Here is a 19,582-nt window from a genome sequence, read left to right as displayed (position 1 = left end):
ATAATCGAATATAATTTATAAAAGAAAAAAGATTCAAACATAAATATTTAAAAAAAATATATGATTATTTTAAATGATTATCTCAAACTAAAAGATAAATGGAAAAGTTAATTTTCATATTCATATAAATTTGTGTAACAAACCTAGCTGATTTTTAGAGTATTTGGTCTAAAACTGACAATAAAATGGAAGATCAAAATGAAAATATTTGATCTTAAGAAAATTAAAGAATATAAAATGAATAAAGAAATTTTATTTATAAACAATAAATACAAAGTTAACTTTAAGACTTCATGGGCTCACCAGTACCATTTACTTTATGGCCACACTTTTCTAACTCTGACCTAAAACAAATAAAGAGAAATTATTAATTTTCAATTTCATTAACTAAAATAGTTACATGAAGAAATTAAATAATTCTTACGTCTAAAGTAGAAGAATTTAAAAAAAATTGAAAGAAAAAAAAACATTTTATTTTCTGTATACTATAAAGAAACACTTTTTTCATAAACATTAATTCTTTATCTACTTGTAAATACAAATTCTAAGTTTAGAAAGATTCAGTATCCTTATTTATGACAGTATTTGGTGTCTTCGAAGTTTAAGAGACAACCTGGAAAAAAATATAAAGAAAAAAAAGATATTTTAGAGTCTGACGTATTTGAGAGGTAAAACAAGAAGTCAATTCCAACATGCATATATTATATATAATTTAATTTATTGCAAAAATAATATGCAAGAGCATTTAGTGGTTTCAGTTTTCACAAACAAATATGACAAAAATAACCTAAATCAATGTTTTTTAAACAACTTAGTTTTTAAAACCTTAATTCTTATCAAATAGAAAACAGGAAACCTATTTAAATATGTTGTAAGATTCAAATAATCCATCAATTATGTTCTTTAATTATTTTATTAAAACAACAAAATAGTGATTACAAAAATATAGTTTTGAAGAGCTCTGTACTCCAAGTTCTTTTTTTAGTCTTGTTTAATTTAAACTGTTATTTCGATTGATGCTCAACTGTATAGATTAGAATGTTAAACTATTATAGCATAGTAAAATAACATGTAATTAGGAAATTTATTCTAATATCGGTACTAAATATTGATAGTAACTTAATTAAACCCTTGAATTGATTGATTTAAAAAATTATTAACCGATTTAAACAAACATTTAAGTTTTTTGTAAATTATAATTAGTTTACTTATCAGTGAATATATTATATTGATGATTTATTGAAAATATTTATGTACAAAGCAGTAGTGCAGAAAATTTTCTGTCCTTAATATTTGCTCAGAACAAAGTTTTTTCTTATTGAAATTTCTCAAAAGTGTTAACATTTTCCTTTAGTACAATAACTTTTAAAATATATGTGAGAAGTAAAATTTCCAGAACAAAAGAAATTTGTTTGATTTTACACAATTCTTGAATAAATGAGCATATGTTAAAAAATATTAGAAATCAAAATATATTGAAAGAGTAATAATTTATTGAATTAAAGGTCCCACTCATAAACTTAAGGAATTTAAACCAATACATACACAAATTGACATTTAATGTTTTTTAACAAGGTAGAATTTGTAAAATGATTCATTTTTTAACAATAAAAATTCTTGTAGGAATTTTTTACGACTGAAAATCTGCCTTCGCCTTCCTGAATTTCCCTCAAAACGCATGATTAGATATATTCTGCTAATCTGCATATAAGTATTAATAACAAACATTAAAAATGAAAAAAAATTTTTTACAAGGTTGAGATCAAACAATTATTGGTGACCACTTTAGTTTTCCTTAATCTAAAAAATTTGTCTAAATAGTGGCATTAAAATCAATATTTAGATTGATAATAATGAACAACTTATAGTTATTACGATACTTATAGTTATTTCCCACTCTTTTAACAAAGCTAAAATTAAGAACTTAAAAAATAAAGGACTTTCAAAAGAGTATGATTGTTTATCATCGAATATACGTATACCACCAGTAACAGTGCCAATTATTTATCTTTCTTAAAAAAGAAAATCAATTAATGAAAAAAATAATTTAATTATTAAGTAAGTACTGATATATAATTGTATTAATTAATAGGGCTCACCAAGGTAGGATCAGGAAACTTTTGCAAACCCAGGTCAAGTTTTTTTTAAATATTTTCATTAGGGCTAACGGCAACTATGAAACTAATCTGCATTCTATTTTTAATGATTTCATTGAAATTGAACTGTAAAATTACATGCAAAAATAAAGTTTTGCAATTCTTTTCCATATATTTTAAAAAAAAGGAAGAAATAAAGAAATTTGGGAAAAACATCGATTAATTACATGCTTTTATGTTTCGCTACTGGGCGAAAATAGCTCCCCCCCCCTATATATATAATAATAGTATATAATAATAATAATAAAATATATTTTAACTTGCAGACACAAATTTCATTTCCTATAGAAAATAACTAAATTTAAGTTATAAGTTTAAAGAAGTACAAATAAAAAGTAGCTAAATGTTAAAAAAATTGTATTCAAATCAGAATTTTTTCAATACACTGAAGTTATTTGAGACATGAATTTAATCGTAAGTTAAATCTTGATTTAAATCGGCAAACCCTGCTTAGTCTTAACAGAAAGTTTTAACAAATTTTTAATTCAAAGGTCAAGGCACATTAAAATAGCGAAAGCTGACTATGACAATATACTATTGTTTGTCTAGGGATATATTTCCATATCGTGATATGTTGTGCAACTACAATCGTCAAATAGAAACTTGGCTTTTTTAAAAATAAAAACATGCCGAGGTGTACCAGTGAAAAGACTATAAGTTAGCATTTCCAGTTGGCCCCTCTCTGTGATGTCTTTTTTTAGTTTCTTGCAGGAGACTGGCGCGGAAGTTGCTAAGAATTAGCGACTATTCTGCCGCAAAATCACGATACAAATATCTTTCCTAAAGTTTCTTCTTTTAAAGTTATTGCTGGCTCTTGAAAAATAGAAACAGTAATTTAATAACTTAAAATATTAATTAGAGATAATACCAAAGAGGTATGTTTTCCAAAATGAATAAAATATTACTTTAATTGATTGCTGAACTCATCTTCAACATTGTCATCATCCCAGTTATCTTCCCAGACATTAATATCTTGTTCATCTTCTTCTTTTGCTGTCCAATCTATAATTTAAACACCATGGTATCAAACATTTTGAGTAATAAATAAGGTGATACAATTCTTGTAAACAATTACACGTGCGACTAAATAAGCAATCTGAAATACAAACTAAGAAAAATAGTACAGCTTATTTTAATTTGAAAGTTAATACCTTCGGTTGGGAATTCTTCAAATTCGTCATCTTCTTCTAACAAACCAAGATCAATTTTTTTTGGTGCTTCAGTCATTTCACTAGGTGGCTTAACAACCATGACCATAGAAAAAACCAAATTTTAAATTCAGCTTTTTTTGCCGAATTAGTAATAAAACAGAAATGAGAAAATCTTAATGTAATTAAATAACAACTTGAATCAAATTCTTTATGAAATCCACACAGTAAACAAAACAATGAACATGAATATTCACTAAGAGTGAAGAAAGTTACAGTTAAAAAGATTAATACCTTAAAAAAATAAATTAATGAATATTATCTTAAATAACTACTTTAACTTCTACTTATATATACTACATTACAATCACATGGGTTCATGTCTAAGGGAAAAAAATTCTAATTCAGCNTTTTTTTTTTACATTTACATTCGCGATTGCAACGCTCGAATGCGCCCTCTGTCGAGAAGACCGGTTTCATGGCTTCCCTCTCTTCCTCTTTTCAGTTGTATAGGAATGCACTACGATATTTTCCCCTTTCTTGGTATTTTTCGTATTTAATATTCACAAATGTTATTTTAAAATTTCCATGGCGCTTTCTTTCGAAACTTTGTTCAATGTAGTTTTCAGTTTCATATAGTTTCCTAATTTAAAAGTTTTTAAGCAATTTGAAAATCAAGACAAAAAACTTGTGTACTTCCTTCTCCTATGGCTCTTGTCATAGGTGCCCTGCTCTACGCTACCTGCAGTTCATTTCGATCGCTATTTATGAGTCTTTTTCGGGAGAAAGGAAATGTTTAACAATTTTTTCGTTATTCAAATGGTTGTAATAATATTCGAATCTTTACTTAAAAAAGAAAATAACAACTCCGTATATAATTATTTATTATGTTCATTAATTCCTTATCATCTAATGTATGATTTAAATTATCCATAGAACTGCAAGAACTGCCCAAATTCCCAAAACATATCATGCGAATGTCTTAAGGCTGGGTATGCTGCCACTTCAGGTGATCCGTTATAGCTCCGAAGCACTAGAGCTGGCTGCTCCATGGACACGACAGCAAGAATATCTAGTGTGTGTATTTTTTTATATCCAGTATAATAATCAAATTACAGTTCTATGCAAAAAAATAAATAAAATAACGATAACTTTTCTGTTACGATTTTTAAATAGATATTAAATAATGTAAAAAAATTTGTTTCTTTAAACATGAATGAATTAACAGAAAAAATTCTGACTTCAAATTTATGTCTTTTAATTAAAAATAATTCTGTTTACTAATTTTGATAATAGTGAGAAAGTCCTGATCGTTTCTAGATCTGTATTTTTAGTAAAAAATTTATTTTTTCATAAATGTATTTTAATAAAAAAATTGTTTGAGAGTTACATTCGCAGGCACTAATTATAAATTATCTTATTCCATTTTCTATCATTATTTATTTATTTTATTTTTTTTATTTATTTTAATGTATCTAGCCACCAGTTCTTATAAAATATCTTATCAGAACTTTAGAAAAAAATATGAAAAATTAATTTGTTTATCTATTTATAAAATGGATAAGAGCAAGGTTTTTTATAATTCCATTTATTTAATTATTAACTCTTCTTTGCATGATGATGGAAATTACCATCACAACACTTGGTGAACAAAAAATTGTATACAAAACAGGTTTACTGTAAATTGGTTGTTGCTAGCAACTTTTTTCACGATTGTTGCGTAATAAGCAACATAACTGTAAAAAGAAAATATCGACTGTCATAATCATAGCAGTAGGTTTTAACATGGCAGGTTGGAAGAAACATGCGATTTATTAAAAGATTTAAAAAAAAAAAATTTTTTTTAACTCAAATAAATATAACTCGAATACCTCAAATAAACTACCTAAAAACATTTGTGTCAAAAATTTACATCACTATATACAGTTGTTTCACTTCGAATGTATGACGATAACGTTTTTTACTGTACATGTTTATTTTATGTTATCTTTTTAAAGAAATTTAAAAGAGAGGGACTTTGAAGATTACTTGGATCAGTTAGAAGGAATTTGGATATTAGAAGGTGACTTTGTTGATGTCAAAAATTCAGACGACTAGTACCGCGATGCAGATGAAATTATAAGAGTGTGGCAGAAAGAGAATAATAATTGTTTTTTTTTTAATTATCTTCAGGAATAAAAATTATACAAAGATACACTATTTTTTTAACTTTCTTGTACTGTGTGTAGATGTAAATTTGGTAAAGATGTAAGATGTGTACAGATGTAAATCTGGTAAAAAATGGTATGATGGATATTTCCATCATGCCATTTTTTAATTATTTTATATTTTTTTAATCTATTTTCCTTTAATCTAGAGCATGAATTATGTCATCCTGATACATTTTACGAAAAAAAAGGAAAAAATGCATGCAAGGAAGGGTCAAAATTGAATAAAATGAGAAATTTTTCTCACAAATTAATAATTGCTGGTTACTGCGACAAAATTTTTATTTTAATTACTTAATGTTATTAATAAAATCTCTAACAAGAAATTTTTCTAGCATGCATTATAATTTGTCATTTTATTATCGATTGATATTATAATAAATAAATAAAATAAAATAATAACATGAAAATAAAATTTTGGCATGGTGTGACCGTGACTCTTGGTACATTTTCTAACAATGGGAGACAAAAAGAAATTTGCAAATAAATTTTTTATTATTTAATTCGAGTAACTTAGTACGCTAGGTATGTAAACTCCCTGTTTAACGAGAATCCTCGACCTGAAAAATTTGATAAAGATTTTAAAAAATCATTATTCAAATTTGTTTTTGTTTTTTATTTCCCCTTCATGGCCAAATCACTTGATCTTCAAAGGATTTACCATAAATTTATGAACCAATTAGGAGAAAAGAATAACAAATGAGTAATTTTCAAAAGTTAATGTTATTGAAAAAAAATGGAGAAATAAAACAAAACTAAATTTTAAGTAAAATAAGTGGAAGCACATACAGGAATTTCGTCTGGGTACATTTATATCAATTAATTAACGAATGGGACGTCAATGAAAACTATGCTCCTCTTTTTTAGGTAAAAAGAACTTAAAAATGTAAATATTGTAATTCTTAGTTCCTCTCTAACATTTACCACAAGACCACAAGAGTAAGATTTTGTTTCCATTGAAATTGCACTTTGTATACGCTGCTCATGCAAAATATTAAGCAAATATTATTTTTGGATTTGTAATATATATATATATTGCGGATTTTCTGATGCGTTTTAAGTATTAGTTTATATTTTTCATAACTTGTACTATGTTTTTTTTTTATTATTATTATCATGTTTCTGTGTCTCTGTATGCATAATATGTATTTGCAAGTTTAATTCTGAAAATGTGGAACTAAAAGTGTGATTGTGTCTCGAATTTTCAATATTATTATTTAATTATTAAATTGAGGAATTTCTTAACGTGATAACGAACAGTTAAGAAATTAGAAATTATTTTTTTTATTCAGAAGACGTAACCTATTATAATTTGTAGAATTCAAAAATATTTTCAACTTTTTATATAAAAATGTGATGACAACTTTAATCAGTTCAGGAATGGTTTAAAAATTAATTTTACAAATTTATTCGCAGAATCTATTGTTTTTCCTTTGACATAAATATTTCTCATAAAAATTATTCTTTAAATTGTTTGATAAAGTTATACATTCGAATGCCTTTTTTTTTCTTTTTTTTTTAAGAAATAGTTTTTTGATAAAAAATATAGCTTAATTTGGAAGATCACAAAGGATGAAGTTAAATAAATTTACACCAAGAAGCTTACACTTTCTTTTCAATGAAATGTTTTAGACTATAGAGTCTTGTTTACAAGTTTGTTATACACTTCGAATTCCAGGCTAAGTTAATTAATCTGAAAATTCGCTTAAGATCCTATAACATAATCATTATGGAACAAGTATACAGAATAAGTTCATTTTTTTACCGGTACCAAATAGTTTTTAAGTCAGTGCATAACTTTCACATGCGACATAAGGATGGTTAACTGAATGTAAATAATAACCGGAAGAAATTAAGAAAACTTCCGGTGTATCTATCAGTTTATGTTATGCTTACGAGGCGATATGCAAACAGACTTAATATTCAAGGAAGTTTTATTATTGTGGTTTGTATTAAAATTTGCACGTAAATTTACCATTCTTAAGAATTTTCTGCAATTTATAAATAACAAGTGGTGAGCTGAAAACAAATTTTACGAAATTAATATTACACCATAAATAAAGCGTAAGGTTAGCTAAGTTTTGAGCCTTATCCCGTATTTGTCTCTATTTTGTGTAAAATAGCAGCGTTTGTTACTTTCTTGGGAAGCATTATAGCAAGCTTGCGGACTCTTCCGAGTTTATTTGTTGTTTGCTTCGTTGAAAATTAGATTAAAGAACGCATTATATTGAAAATACTACAAGCATGATAATATTTGATTGTGCGCTTTGTCAAGCTTAGGCATAAAAATCAGTCGAAAGTGGTAACCCGGAAGTCTTACGACAAATTCTAACCATTTAGCGTCATCTGCGCTTAACTTTACACAGTAAACCATCCATTACATACAGCTATTATGTGAAAATTTGATGTGCAACGGGATGATGTGAAAATTTGATGTGCAATAGGGTGTCACGTGATCAGTATGTATTTTTTAATTCTTGTCAAAAAATTATTTAAAAAAAAATAGCACAACACATTAGGGGTCACAAATTAATATTGATGTGAGAAATAAATAAAATGGTTATTGGAATTTAGCAACTCACTAGTCAAGAAAGCGAAATTGGAAACAGTTTGATTTCTTGAGGACAATTGGGGAGCTTTCAATAAGAATTTTTCGAGCCCTTGTGTCATTGGGCAATTTAACAGATTTATAAGTTTTCCATCCCTCCTTCCTCGGCTGTGACTTGGGAGACTTCCAAAGCGTTTCCACCTATTTCAAACTTGAACCAGTATATTTTTGGTAAAATTAATTATTTTGTATTCAACTTACACAAATATACAGAGTACAAATTGTCAAATTATTTAATACATCAAATATAGTGTGAAGGACTTGTCGATTCTGCTGTTTTCTGGAGTTTTCAAAAAAGATACCTATTAATAGGGTACTTTCAACTCGGAAAGAAGTGAATGGACTATACCTAACTACGTGATATAAATCAGATTTAATTGAATACTTGTAAGCGACACCACGAGCTTCTAAATCGACAAATGCCACGATTTAATTACACTGACGTACTTGCAATTATCCAATGAACTGTAGTGCACAGACAATTTTTCATATGTTAGTTTTAAAGTTAAATGCTATCGAAAAATATGAAGTACATAGGCATATACTTACCGAACGTATAATTGAATTTATATAAACATTGAAGTTTGTTTTATGTGCGTTTTTTTACCCCAAAACAAAAGAGGTACAAAACAAAGCTACTACCACTACACGGCGAACTAGATTTTTTAATTTTGGAGATAATAAATCAGCGCATTTCATAAATCATAAAAATATGTTTTCTGTGCTTATTTCCATTTGTTGTTATTACTATTTTAATATCACTTTTAACATACTGAGGCACAAAAATGATACCTAACTAAAAACGGCTACATGTGTTTTTATTTATTATGTAATTAATGTAATTACTTAGAAAAACATACTTTTTTGAAAAAATATATAAATAAAAGGACTGTTTTTATGAATATTATACTAAATTACTAAAAGTATTGAAGGTTGTGCTACAAGAGGATTTGATTAGTCGCAGAATTGATTACTTTTTTTGATAATAAAAAGAGATCGGTATAATTGGCATTCCTGGAAGAATTTTTTGAGGAGATTATTAGTTAATTCTAAATTTCTCCAAAATTTATAAAAATTATGAAATAACTGACACTTAAAGAAATTATTTTTTTCTTTAATGTAAAATCTAAATTAATGTATGCATAAAAACATAAAAGTTGAATTAAAAGTTAAAGTCATTTTAAGTAACGCAATAAATGATAAGAAGAATCGATTGAACAGTTTCTGAGCATCATGAACAGTTATGACAAGAAAAAATAAATAAAAGATGTTTTAGAAATCTAAAAGCATTTGTTTCTATACGAACTTTTAATATATGTTTAGATTCGATTGAACAAAAAAATAGTATTAGAAATTTATAAATTTATCTCAGTAATTAAAATGAATGAATAATTCTAATAAATAATAAATGAATAAATTTACACATACGCCTATTTGTGTAGATTAGAGATTTTAAGACTTTTCATTTATTTAAAATAAATAAATAAATATACATATTTTAGAACAAATTCACTTTTCCAAAATGTTATTATATTTCACAATTACTGAATTTTCTATTTTTTTCCTCCTCCATTTTCCTGAAAAAACTATAGATTCACAGGTCTGAATCTGAATTTAGTACTAAGGCTGCTTGATTTGATTCGTTTACTACTCCAAACTCCCTGGAATTAAATATTCCAAAAGTCCCATCACCGCCTGCCACATGGAAAATTTTTGTAATTTTCCTTTCCCTGCAATACAAACTACTGACAATTTTACCATGAATTGACTCAAGAGTTTCTCTTCTTCTGAGTTGGGTTCAAGGTTATGCTGTTACGAAATATACAACACACGCACACAGAGCCGGATTATACCTTTCGTAGGCCCTAGGCATAGCCATTTTTGGGCCCTCCCCTCCTTCCCCCACTCCTTCCCTCTTTTCAAAATATATGCTAAAATTTTCTTGCATATTTTTTTTTACATTTTTATTAATATGGATTTTAATTTACAAATTTGTTTATCGAACTTTATCTACCAAAAATCGCAAAAAAGTAATATATGAGATCATAAGATTCTGCAAAATAATTTATTACCGAAAAATATTATTTTTTATTTGTATCTTCATAATTTTGTGCAAAATACACTTGTTGTTTTTAAAGGTAAATTATTTTTGTCAACAAATTTTTTTTCTCCCAAGTTTTTTTGTAGGCCCCTGAATTTCATAGGCCCTTGGCACGTGCCTAGTGTGCCTATAGGTTAATCCGGCCCTGCACGCACACGATCAGCAGTTCAAGCCAATCAAAAAATTAATTAAAAATTAATTAATTGATTTATAAATATAGATACAAGCTTTTTAAAATCAATCCATTAATTTCATTGTTTTGTTTTTAAAGAAAATAAAAAAAATTTTCAATGAAATATATTTAAGATGATTAGGAAATCATTTCAACCTTAAAAGGATATTGTATCTATGCTAGAGATAAAGCTTGAAATCCGACTAGGCATTTTATATTATACCAAAAACTGGCCGGCAAAGTAGGACACTGTTACTTTTTCTTACAACGCCAAAGGTATTCTATAAAGGTGTATGGCAATGTATTTGGCATTCTATATAAAATGCTAAACGACATACTGGAAAAGTATAAAAGTTCCTTTAATGACCCAGCTCTATTTAAAAAAAAAAAAAAAAATGACGTGAAATTCACAACAAAATAACTTCCTTCCTATCGCAAACTATTAATAAATATTTTGTTTTCTTTAAGAAGAAAGGCATTCATTTAATTTTGTACAACACAATTTGCAATAAAATTTTTTATTAGCGGTTTATTATTATCTTTCTAAAATTAATCTGCAATATTAAGAAGTGAACTTTTTTTAAAAGATAGATTTATCACGACCTTTTTTAACATTTCACCGAAAAAAAAAAGAATTATTTATCTAGACTACCTAGATAAAGATCACAAGATCTTCATTTTTGTTCTAAAAACATCAGACATTCTATAAGATGTCAAAGCTATTCTATAAAATACCGGCATTTCCTACATTAGCACATAATTATTTAAAAACAAATACTATAAGGAGAATGAAAGTGAAACTGCTTTTTAGAAAGTGAAAAATAATTAAAATTTATTTTTTATCATCACAGGTATTTCGCCCCTTTAAAGACCACCACCTTTAAAATTATTCCTTTCTCCTCTCCCGGGCTAGGTTCCGGATAATAGTTGCTAGGCAACTGAATAGTCCTGATTGACCTCTTATGAGAATATCCTAGCAACGGGAGAGACGGGAGTAGATTCCGGATAAACACTCCGGCGGGAAGCCATTAAGAAAAACTGTTTGGTGGCGTGCAAATTGATCTTAGTTGGTAAACCACAGGATATTGGCACTACAACTAATTGATTGGCGGCAACGGGCAGTAAAAGTTTGATTTACGTACTCAGTGTTTATAAATAGCTGTGACTTTAAATGTCAGTTTAAAAATTAAGAATGCTTACTGTTTAATTTGGAGTCCCAGATATCGCATTGATTGATTTTTGTAATGTGATTTAAACGGCGACAGTTCCATTTCGGTCAAAGAGAAGTCTCAACAATTGGAAGAAAAGTTATTTTAAGGTATTTGTGCCGAAACGTTAGCTCGTAGGAAAACACACAAAAGGTTTCTGCAAGGTTTATGATTCCAAAGGAAATTAAACTTTGGTTCTAGAAGTTCTGTTTGTGGAAAAGTTGTAGAATTGCAGTTGACCGGTTTTAGAGCATTTAGATTTTAATTCTAAATCTTTCAGCACTTCATAGCTAAGCAATGTGTCTTCATAGCTAAGCAATGTGTCTTCATAGCTAAGCAATTGTCTATAGTCTTTATTCGGCTGCAAATATAAAGAAAAATCAAAAGGAAATTAATAACTGATGTTGCACGTCAAATGTATTATGTGATGCTATATTGCATGATCAATTGCATCACGCATAAATTTTAATTCAAGCAATGTGAGAAGAGAATGCCAGTTAGGCTGTCAAAATGATTGGAACTAACCAAAAATAATTCAGTGATAGCTGTTTCACAGTTTTATATCATTGAGCAAAATAAAACAGTGATAATTGTTCAATCGTATTTTTATTATTTCAAAGAAATTGAATTATTTAAGAGTGTTGGAAAAATTGCATTTTAAAGAAATCTATCATGGGTTGCATAACGTCCACAACGGTGAAGACACCACCTGATACATATATTCCACCCCAAATTCAAATTAACAGTAAGTATAAATGTTTCTTTTCAACAGACTATTCTTAAAATATTATAATAAAATCACTTTTACTTAGAGATCACTCTCACAAAGAACTTTTAAGAAATTAAATATTATAATAAACAATATTTGCCTAGTAAAGAAATGCACACCTTTTTTCGAAAAAGGGTCGCTAAAATAATAGTTTTTCAGAAGCAACAATGAATTCTGCTTTTATAACTAATAGTAATTTAATTCTTTCTTATTGTAGTTAGAACATTATAGATTTATCTCAATAAATAAAAGACGAAGTACTACCGTCATGTGGGGCTACTTTGTGCAGGATTTGTTATTAATTTTCAAATTTTTTTAACGCTAACATGATATAATTGTTTATTAATATATAAAAAAAAATTTTGCACTTACGACAATTGTTTTATCAACGTCTTTGCATCTCACAGCTAAAGTTTCCACGCACATTTTTCGACGTCCGACGTTCTCGGAAAGTTGTTGACATTGGATAAACAAAACACACTCTGAGATTGTTTTAAAATTCGAAAAAATGTATGTAATAATAGAGGAGACTTCTATCTTCAAATTCCACTCATTTTTAACTTGAAAAAAACATAATACTGGATAGCAGCACTTGAAAAGTGGTAGCCCCCGCTGCACAAAGTAGCCCCACATGACGGTACGTATAATATTTTTTAATTGTTGTTGACGTATGCCTGTTAAGGCAGAGGGGTGCGATTGCTTTTGTTTTTCAGTGACGCCATCTATGGCCAAGAATTCGACTTCTGCCACACCCATACGTCACACCCGTTTATAGGGTGGACCCATTCATTCATCCACAGATCGTAATTTTGACCTGAATCAGAGAAGTATCAATCTCCAATCCAGTACCCCCAGAGCTATTGATTTGTTATGGGAACATGGAGGACTTTGCGACTCGACAAATTTAACGTGTATCTGTCACCATTTACTACACGGGGAGTCTTCGGCCGGCGGGGTTCGAACCCACGAACTCTTGGACATGGGCCCGGCGCTCTACCGACCAGGTTATCCCGGCCTATATTTCTTTTAATTAAAAAGTACTTTTGAAATTTTGCACATTTTGTTTAAAATAAAAGTAAATTGAAGCAAAATTTTGAACAAAAAGAATGAATTTTGATATTATTTACGTTTTTACTTCATAATGTCACTCAAGTTCTACTTAAATAGTAAATAGTTTTTTTATTTTATTCTATAAAACAGCTTTCTTTAAAAACTATTTACTATATCAAAAAAAAAAAAAAAAAAAAAACCCAAGTAAAATGCCTGTTATCAAAGACAAATTCATTTATATACAATCAATCTAACTAAAAATATTTTTTTTATTAACGATTTGTTTTATGTATATTTATATACAGTGGAGCATCGTTTATACGACGATCACTTATACGACGTTTACATTTATACGACGTTTTAGTGTGGTCCCAAATCATTCCTATTCATTTTAATGTAAAANGAACTTTGCGACTCGACAGATTTAACGTGCATCAGTCACCATTTACTACACGGGGAGTCTTCGGCCGGTGGGGTTCGAACCCACGAACTCTTGGATATGGACCCAGCGCCGTACCGACACTAAATTAAAGCAAACTTTTCAACGAAAAAAAATTAATTTTGATATTATTTACGTTTTTACTTCATGATCTCACTCAAGTTCTACTTAAAAAGTAAATAGTTTTTTATCTTATTTTATAAAACAGCTTTCTTTAAAGATCTATTTACTATATCAAAAAAAGTCAAATAGCTGCTATCAAAGACAAATTCATTTATATACAATCAATCTAACTAAAAATTATTTTTTTCCAAACGTTTTGTTTTATGTATATTTATATATTTTATAGGCATTGTAACGTAATAATATAAATGCGTTTTACGCAAAATTATATTTTGCATCTGTGTTAGCGATGTCATAAAAAATAATTTTTGTCTACTTATTTGAAATTTCGACCAAATCTTAACTGAAAAATACCGTAAAATTGTTACTACGTTTATAGGTTTTACTATGATTAAACTTTGAACAAAATTAGAAGATAACTGAATTTCAATCTAAGAAGTGATGGAAAAATAGCATTTAAGAGAAATCTGCAATGAGGGTATAACATACAGTGCGCAAAATTAAAAACGGAATGTTTAAGTAATTTTTTTAATTTAATAATCGGATTTTTACCTACTAATTTACAATCTCAACCCTTTCCGGTGAAATACAAGTACAGATATTTTTACCTACACTTAAGTTACGTTCTTCAACAGATTAGAATTATATTCATATCAATATTATAATTTTAATTAACAATATTATGAAATGAAACAATTTTCCTTTAAATAAACAAGGAATCTCCACCATTTAATCGCTCCGCTCATCAACTTAATTGCTTCTCATTCATAATTTTTTTTTCCGGGAAATTCAATTTTTTTCCAATTAATTTTTTGTTTAACAAAATTTATATTTATTGCAGTTTAACGTAAGTACATTTTGTCAAAATGTAAATTGTTACGATATTAGCGATTACTTAGATTTGAAAAAGAATCTTTTTCCCCTGGAAAATAAACCTAAAGAGTTAATACAAATTTTACGTTACTCAATCCAAAAAAATAAATGAGAAATAATTTCAATCGTTAACGAGACTTAAAACAGTTCCAGTAGTTAATTGGGCATTTTTCTTCTTTTCGTTTTCAGTTTCTTTAATATTTATTTTCATTTATTTATTTTCCATTTGAATATAAATGTTATTATTTATACAGACAATATCTAATCCTATCTCTGCTTTCTTTTTTTGTTACTTCTGACATCTACCTAAGTACGAGCTTATAAAATAAAGATCTCGAGAGAAAAATATATTTTTCCATAACAATGGTAATTAAATGGCTATTTATTGCACAATCTTTTATTATTAAATTTTACAGATAGAGGTTAATGGTTTGAGGAATTGTACTGAATTAGGATAATTAATTGGCGAAGTATCTTAACTTCCGAAATCAAGTATAAAAACATACTTCTTCCGGATAAATATGAATTTTTTCGATGGATTTGGATTCTTTACCTTCAAAATAGGGTGGGAATAGTCATAATATGGAAAACATAATCCCAATAGTTTAGTCAGGAGCAAGGGCGCCGGCAGAATAATATATAAGGGGGTGCAACCCTCTAACAAACTACCCTCCCCTCCCCCCGAAAAAAAATTAAAATATTCTGCTATTACATTTTGTTATTACATATACTTTCATCTGTTCATTTTTTCAAGATACATTTCTTCATTGCTAGCAAGATATTTAAGAAAAAGTACGAATTTCTTGTACTTGCAAATTTTGCCCAGAGGCGATCGCGCTGGCGCTGGCATAGCTACTGACTTTGAAACGCAAATAACTACAAACAGTAGTTTCGTATACTAACGTGTTTGTGCAAGCTTAACATTGGTATTTATTGTGTTGATGAAGTTTTACAGTTGCGAGAAGTCAGTTTGTGTAATACACCTTTGTTAAACTGAATAACTAATAGAAAATAATTTACATTTTATTAAAGGAAATTTAAAAATATAGCTTGGATATCTGCCAAGTTTGTGAATGCTCAGTGTGCATAAGAAAAGAATCAAAGATGACTCAGAATTCATTGAAAAAGTTATAAACAGATTTGGACAGCAAACAGGACGATTACAATTGTTGTTTGATTAAGCAATTTTTTAATTGTTATGTATCAATAAGTACTTAATTATTTGCTTTTCCATAGAAATATGTTTAATAAAAAAATTTCATAACAAAATTTTTCTGTATCTCTTTAATTGTTTAAAAAAAAGCCAGGGGGGTGCAAGTGCACCCCCTTGCACCCCACTGCCGGCGCCCTTGGTCAGGAGTAATCCTAAAATTTCTGAAGCGTAATCCTAACAATAAAAATAATCTGTTGAACTGCATGATTCAAGAGAAACATTCTAAACACTTTTGAAAGCAGACAGTTGAAGATTATTTTTCTAAGATAAAGTTTACGCATCTAAATATTTAAGCAAAATATAAAGTGGTGTGTGAAAATAGAAAAAAGGTTAGTGGCCACAAACAAGTAAAATCAGTGATTTTTGCTAAAAGTCACTGATTAGTTGAATTATTTTAAAGATTGTAGCCTTCAATCTACAGCTTTACATATTTGTTAAGAATAAGCTTTTAGTTCTAGACACTAATCATTTATAAGAGACTTTGCGAATATACATTCTCGTTGCATTTAAAGCCGTTGGAGTAAAAATTGCACCAATTAAAATTCAGCTGTACTTTCGAATTTGATAAGTGTGCTGTTTACATGAGTTTGGTTTATCTCAATATAAAGAAAATTTGAAATAAAAAAATGAGTTTTTGAGAAAAACTGCCTCTTTCAGTATTTTTAAAAAAAGTGATATTGTGGACTTTTTATTAATTTTTGAGCCCCCCCCCCCCACCAGAAAGTGTGGGCCCTAGGCCCGTGTCTAGTGGGCCTAGGCGATAATCTGGCCCTGCCAGGAATATGGATGGTGTTTTCTACACTAGGGAACGCTGCAAGATCGGTGCCGCCTAAATTTCCGGGTTACTGTTTCCGTTGTATTTTAAAGCCATTTGGCATCATTGTGTTTTGAGATTCTTGCAAACAATGTATTTGATTACTTATTACCTGTGTTTACAATGCTAACAATAGTTGTGTTTACAATGCTAAAAGTGTTAACACTGACATAAGATGGTGCACAGCTTGCAACAAGAACAAACAGTAATAAACTTATGGAAAGAAGCCAAATCAAGACTGCCACAAAAGCGAGTTATTCAAAATCTAGCAACCATGTCACCTTTTTTAACAATATATCTCTAAATAACTAAGACAAATTTTCACTTCAAACTCTCCAGAATTACATAATAACATTAATATCTTATAAAATACGGCAGATATGAGCTCAGAAATTGTCTAATTTATTTCTTTTATTGAAAACATAATTATCCGTTTGAAAATATCGCCTCGCAGAATAACATGTAGTAAGCAGCTGCAAACTTTCTAACCGGAACTAGAGCAGGCATACAGCTCGACATTGTTATTGTTTACATTTCTACTGAAATCACCATCCATACATACCATATATATTCTTTGGTATAGCGTTCTCTTGATGTTAATTTCCCTTTTTTCACCATGGCTTTGAAATTTTTAAATGAATTAAAAAAAAAATTTACGCACAATTATAAAATTTGTTCATCTGAAGATAATTTCGCTAAAAAAATTATTTTTATAATAATTTATTGCTTGTTATTTTTTTTATTTACTTCAAAAATAAGCACAAAAAAATGCTGAAAAATTTCTATACCATTTTATTTTACGTCAAATGACAAAATCCTAAATTTGATTGGAATCGGTCCTCTATTCTCCACCTCTAGATAAATAAAAATTTAAAAATATGACTTATGTGAAATGGCGAATTAAGCAAAAAAGGAATAAATTAACATTAAATGTCTCGTACTTTCGACCACCATTTTGAAGCAGAGAACCCAAGTCTGTCACAAAATTCTATATTAATTCAGAGAAAATAAGTTTTTAAGCATTTGTTCAAACTTTTGATACTATAATATTCTCTTCTTCACTCTTTATGGAATAATACTCTGTATGCTATAAACATCACTCTTAATACTATAACATTTTAAATAAATAAGAAATAAAAGATTTTTATAATTCTCAGCCTCCCCCCGCAAAAATATTTTCTTTCCAAGGCCGATTCATTTCGAAATTTCCCTATTTTTAGCCCTTAGCACAATATAGGGATCAACTGCTGGGTTTAAGTACTTATAAAATAATATTTAAAAAAAAAAATAAATAACGTAATAAAATAATAAACGTAAATAAAAATTTTTATGAGAAAAAATGTTCCAAAATTTTTAATCAAAGGAGCGTAAAATACGAGCCGATATTTGTCGATTGTAATTTATGAAAATCATCATTGATTAAAAATTATGGTCCTAAATTCGACTTAAAAAAAAAAAAAAAAACGCCAGTCTTAAATAAATTTTTTCTCTATCTTTTTACTTTAATAAAAAATGCAAATTTATATTAAACTTATATAAAACGTGCTGTTTTAATGACATTCTTGAAATTGACATTATGATTATATGTAAAAATAAAATAGTTATTATAAACTGCACTAAGAATATACACAATGCATTTTTTTTAAAATTCATTTGTATAAATTTTCATGAAGCAAACTTTCATTTTTTATTAAATATTTAATAGTAACATTTCATTCCTGAGAAATTTTTCTGAATTTATCCAAGAATTATGGATTTAATATTTCCATCTATTTACAGGATCTATCACTGCAATTAATGGTCAAAATTTTTCAATTTTATTTCCAGCTACGAAAAGGTCAACAGGAAATTATTATTTATATTTTAAACAGAAATTTCTCATCATTGCATGAATACGTTTATAAATTACACTTTAAAGCAATATTTAATTTAATAATTTTTATGAATGATGCGAGAAGTTAAGCAATATAATTAAAGAAAGATTGCACATGATTGCTCGAAACAATAGCGATGTAATGTCATACAAATTGTTTTCTTCATTTTTACATTTTGGTAAAAGTATTTATGATTCTCAAGTCACTATTTCATATTTTCCAAAAGTTTGTAATAAAAAATATCTTGATTGCTTGACATTTTTACATTATCTTCCTGAAATCGTAGAATGATTAATGACATACAACACGTTGCTCGCTATTTAAAAAGATGGGGGGGGGGGAATATGATTTTGCGTACACAATCCTAAAATGATTTTTAAAAAAATCTATTTACGAAACAGTTTTGTAAATGTTTTTGGTTAGTGTTAAAGTATTTGCTATTATATGTTTTTTCAGTTTGTTTAGCAGTGTCTTTTCTTTTACGATTAAAGGACGATTGAGTCTTTTTCCCTGAATGTGTCACAATTTTAAAATGTCTAGTTTTTTGTGTAAAAAAAAACACACTCAAAAATTTTAAAAAAAAATCTGAATTTTTTTTAGCTGAAAATATGTAACAATAGATTTGATATAAATGTCATCTCTGCGAATTAAATTATGACCATTTACAACAATAAACCTTTTTCAACTATGGGTTTCTTTCTAGGGGTATGGTCTGAAATTAATCATAAGTAAATTTATATATATATATNTAATAAAACATATTTTTTCGAGGTTTAGGTTTTACTAGGTTTTACACATTAGGTTTTTTTATATAACTATTTAAATAT

The 19,582-nt window shown here is 28.0% G+C and overlaps 1 protein-coding gene across 1 annotated transcript; it reads right to left on the bottom strand.

Annotated features, from left to right (window-relative positions):
* Positions 1 to 233: 233 nt before the first annotated feature.
* Positions 234 to 3,713, bottom strand: LOC107450560 (Suppressor of exocyst mutations 1). The gene is made up of 3 exons (XM_016066388.3): positions 3,308 to 3,713; positions 3,062 to 3,158; positions 234 to 344 (listed from the first exon to the last, which is right to left on the bottom strand). Exons 1-3 carry the CDS (start codon positions 3,411 to 3,413, stop codon positions 284 to 286), a joined length of 264 nt encoding a protein of 87 aa, XP_015921874.1. The 5' UTR covers positions 3,414 to 3,713; the 3' UTR covers positions 234 to 283.
* Between the last annotated feature and the right edge of the window lie 15,869 nt (positions 3,714 to 19,582).

Source organism: Parasteatoda tepidariorum, chromosome 7 (assembly GCF_043381705.1).
Source record: "Parasteatoda tepidariorum isolate YZ-2023 chromosome 7, CAS_Ptep_4.0, whole genome shotgun sequence".
NCBI lineage: Eukaryota > Metazoa > Arthropoda > Arachnida > Araneae > Theridiidae > Parasteatoda > Parasteatoda tepidariorum.
The sequence above is the reverse complement of the archived record's forward strand: the minus strand, read 5'-3'. Positions and strand labels throughout refer to the sequence as shown.

What these genes read in the sequence shown, in the direction of transcription:
- LOC107450560 (XM_016066388.3), bottom strand. Translation starts at nt 3,413, where the DNA reads ATGGTCATGGTTGTTAAGCCACCTAGTGAAATGACTGAAGCACCAAAA. An exon ending in TGAAGAATTCCCAACCGAAG is followed by an intron (nt 3,159 to 3,307) that starts GTATTAACTTTC and finishes TTTAAATTATAG; the next exon opens with ATTGGACAGCAAAAGAAGAA. An exon ending in GAGTTCAGCAATCAATTAAA is followed by an intron (nt 345 to 3,061) that starts GTAATATTTTAT and finishes TATTTGTTTTAG; the next exon opens with GTCAGAGTTAGAAAAGTGTG.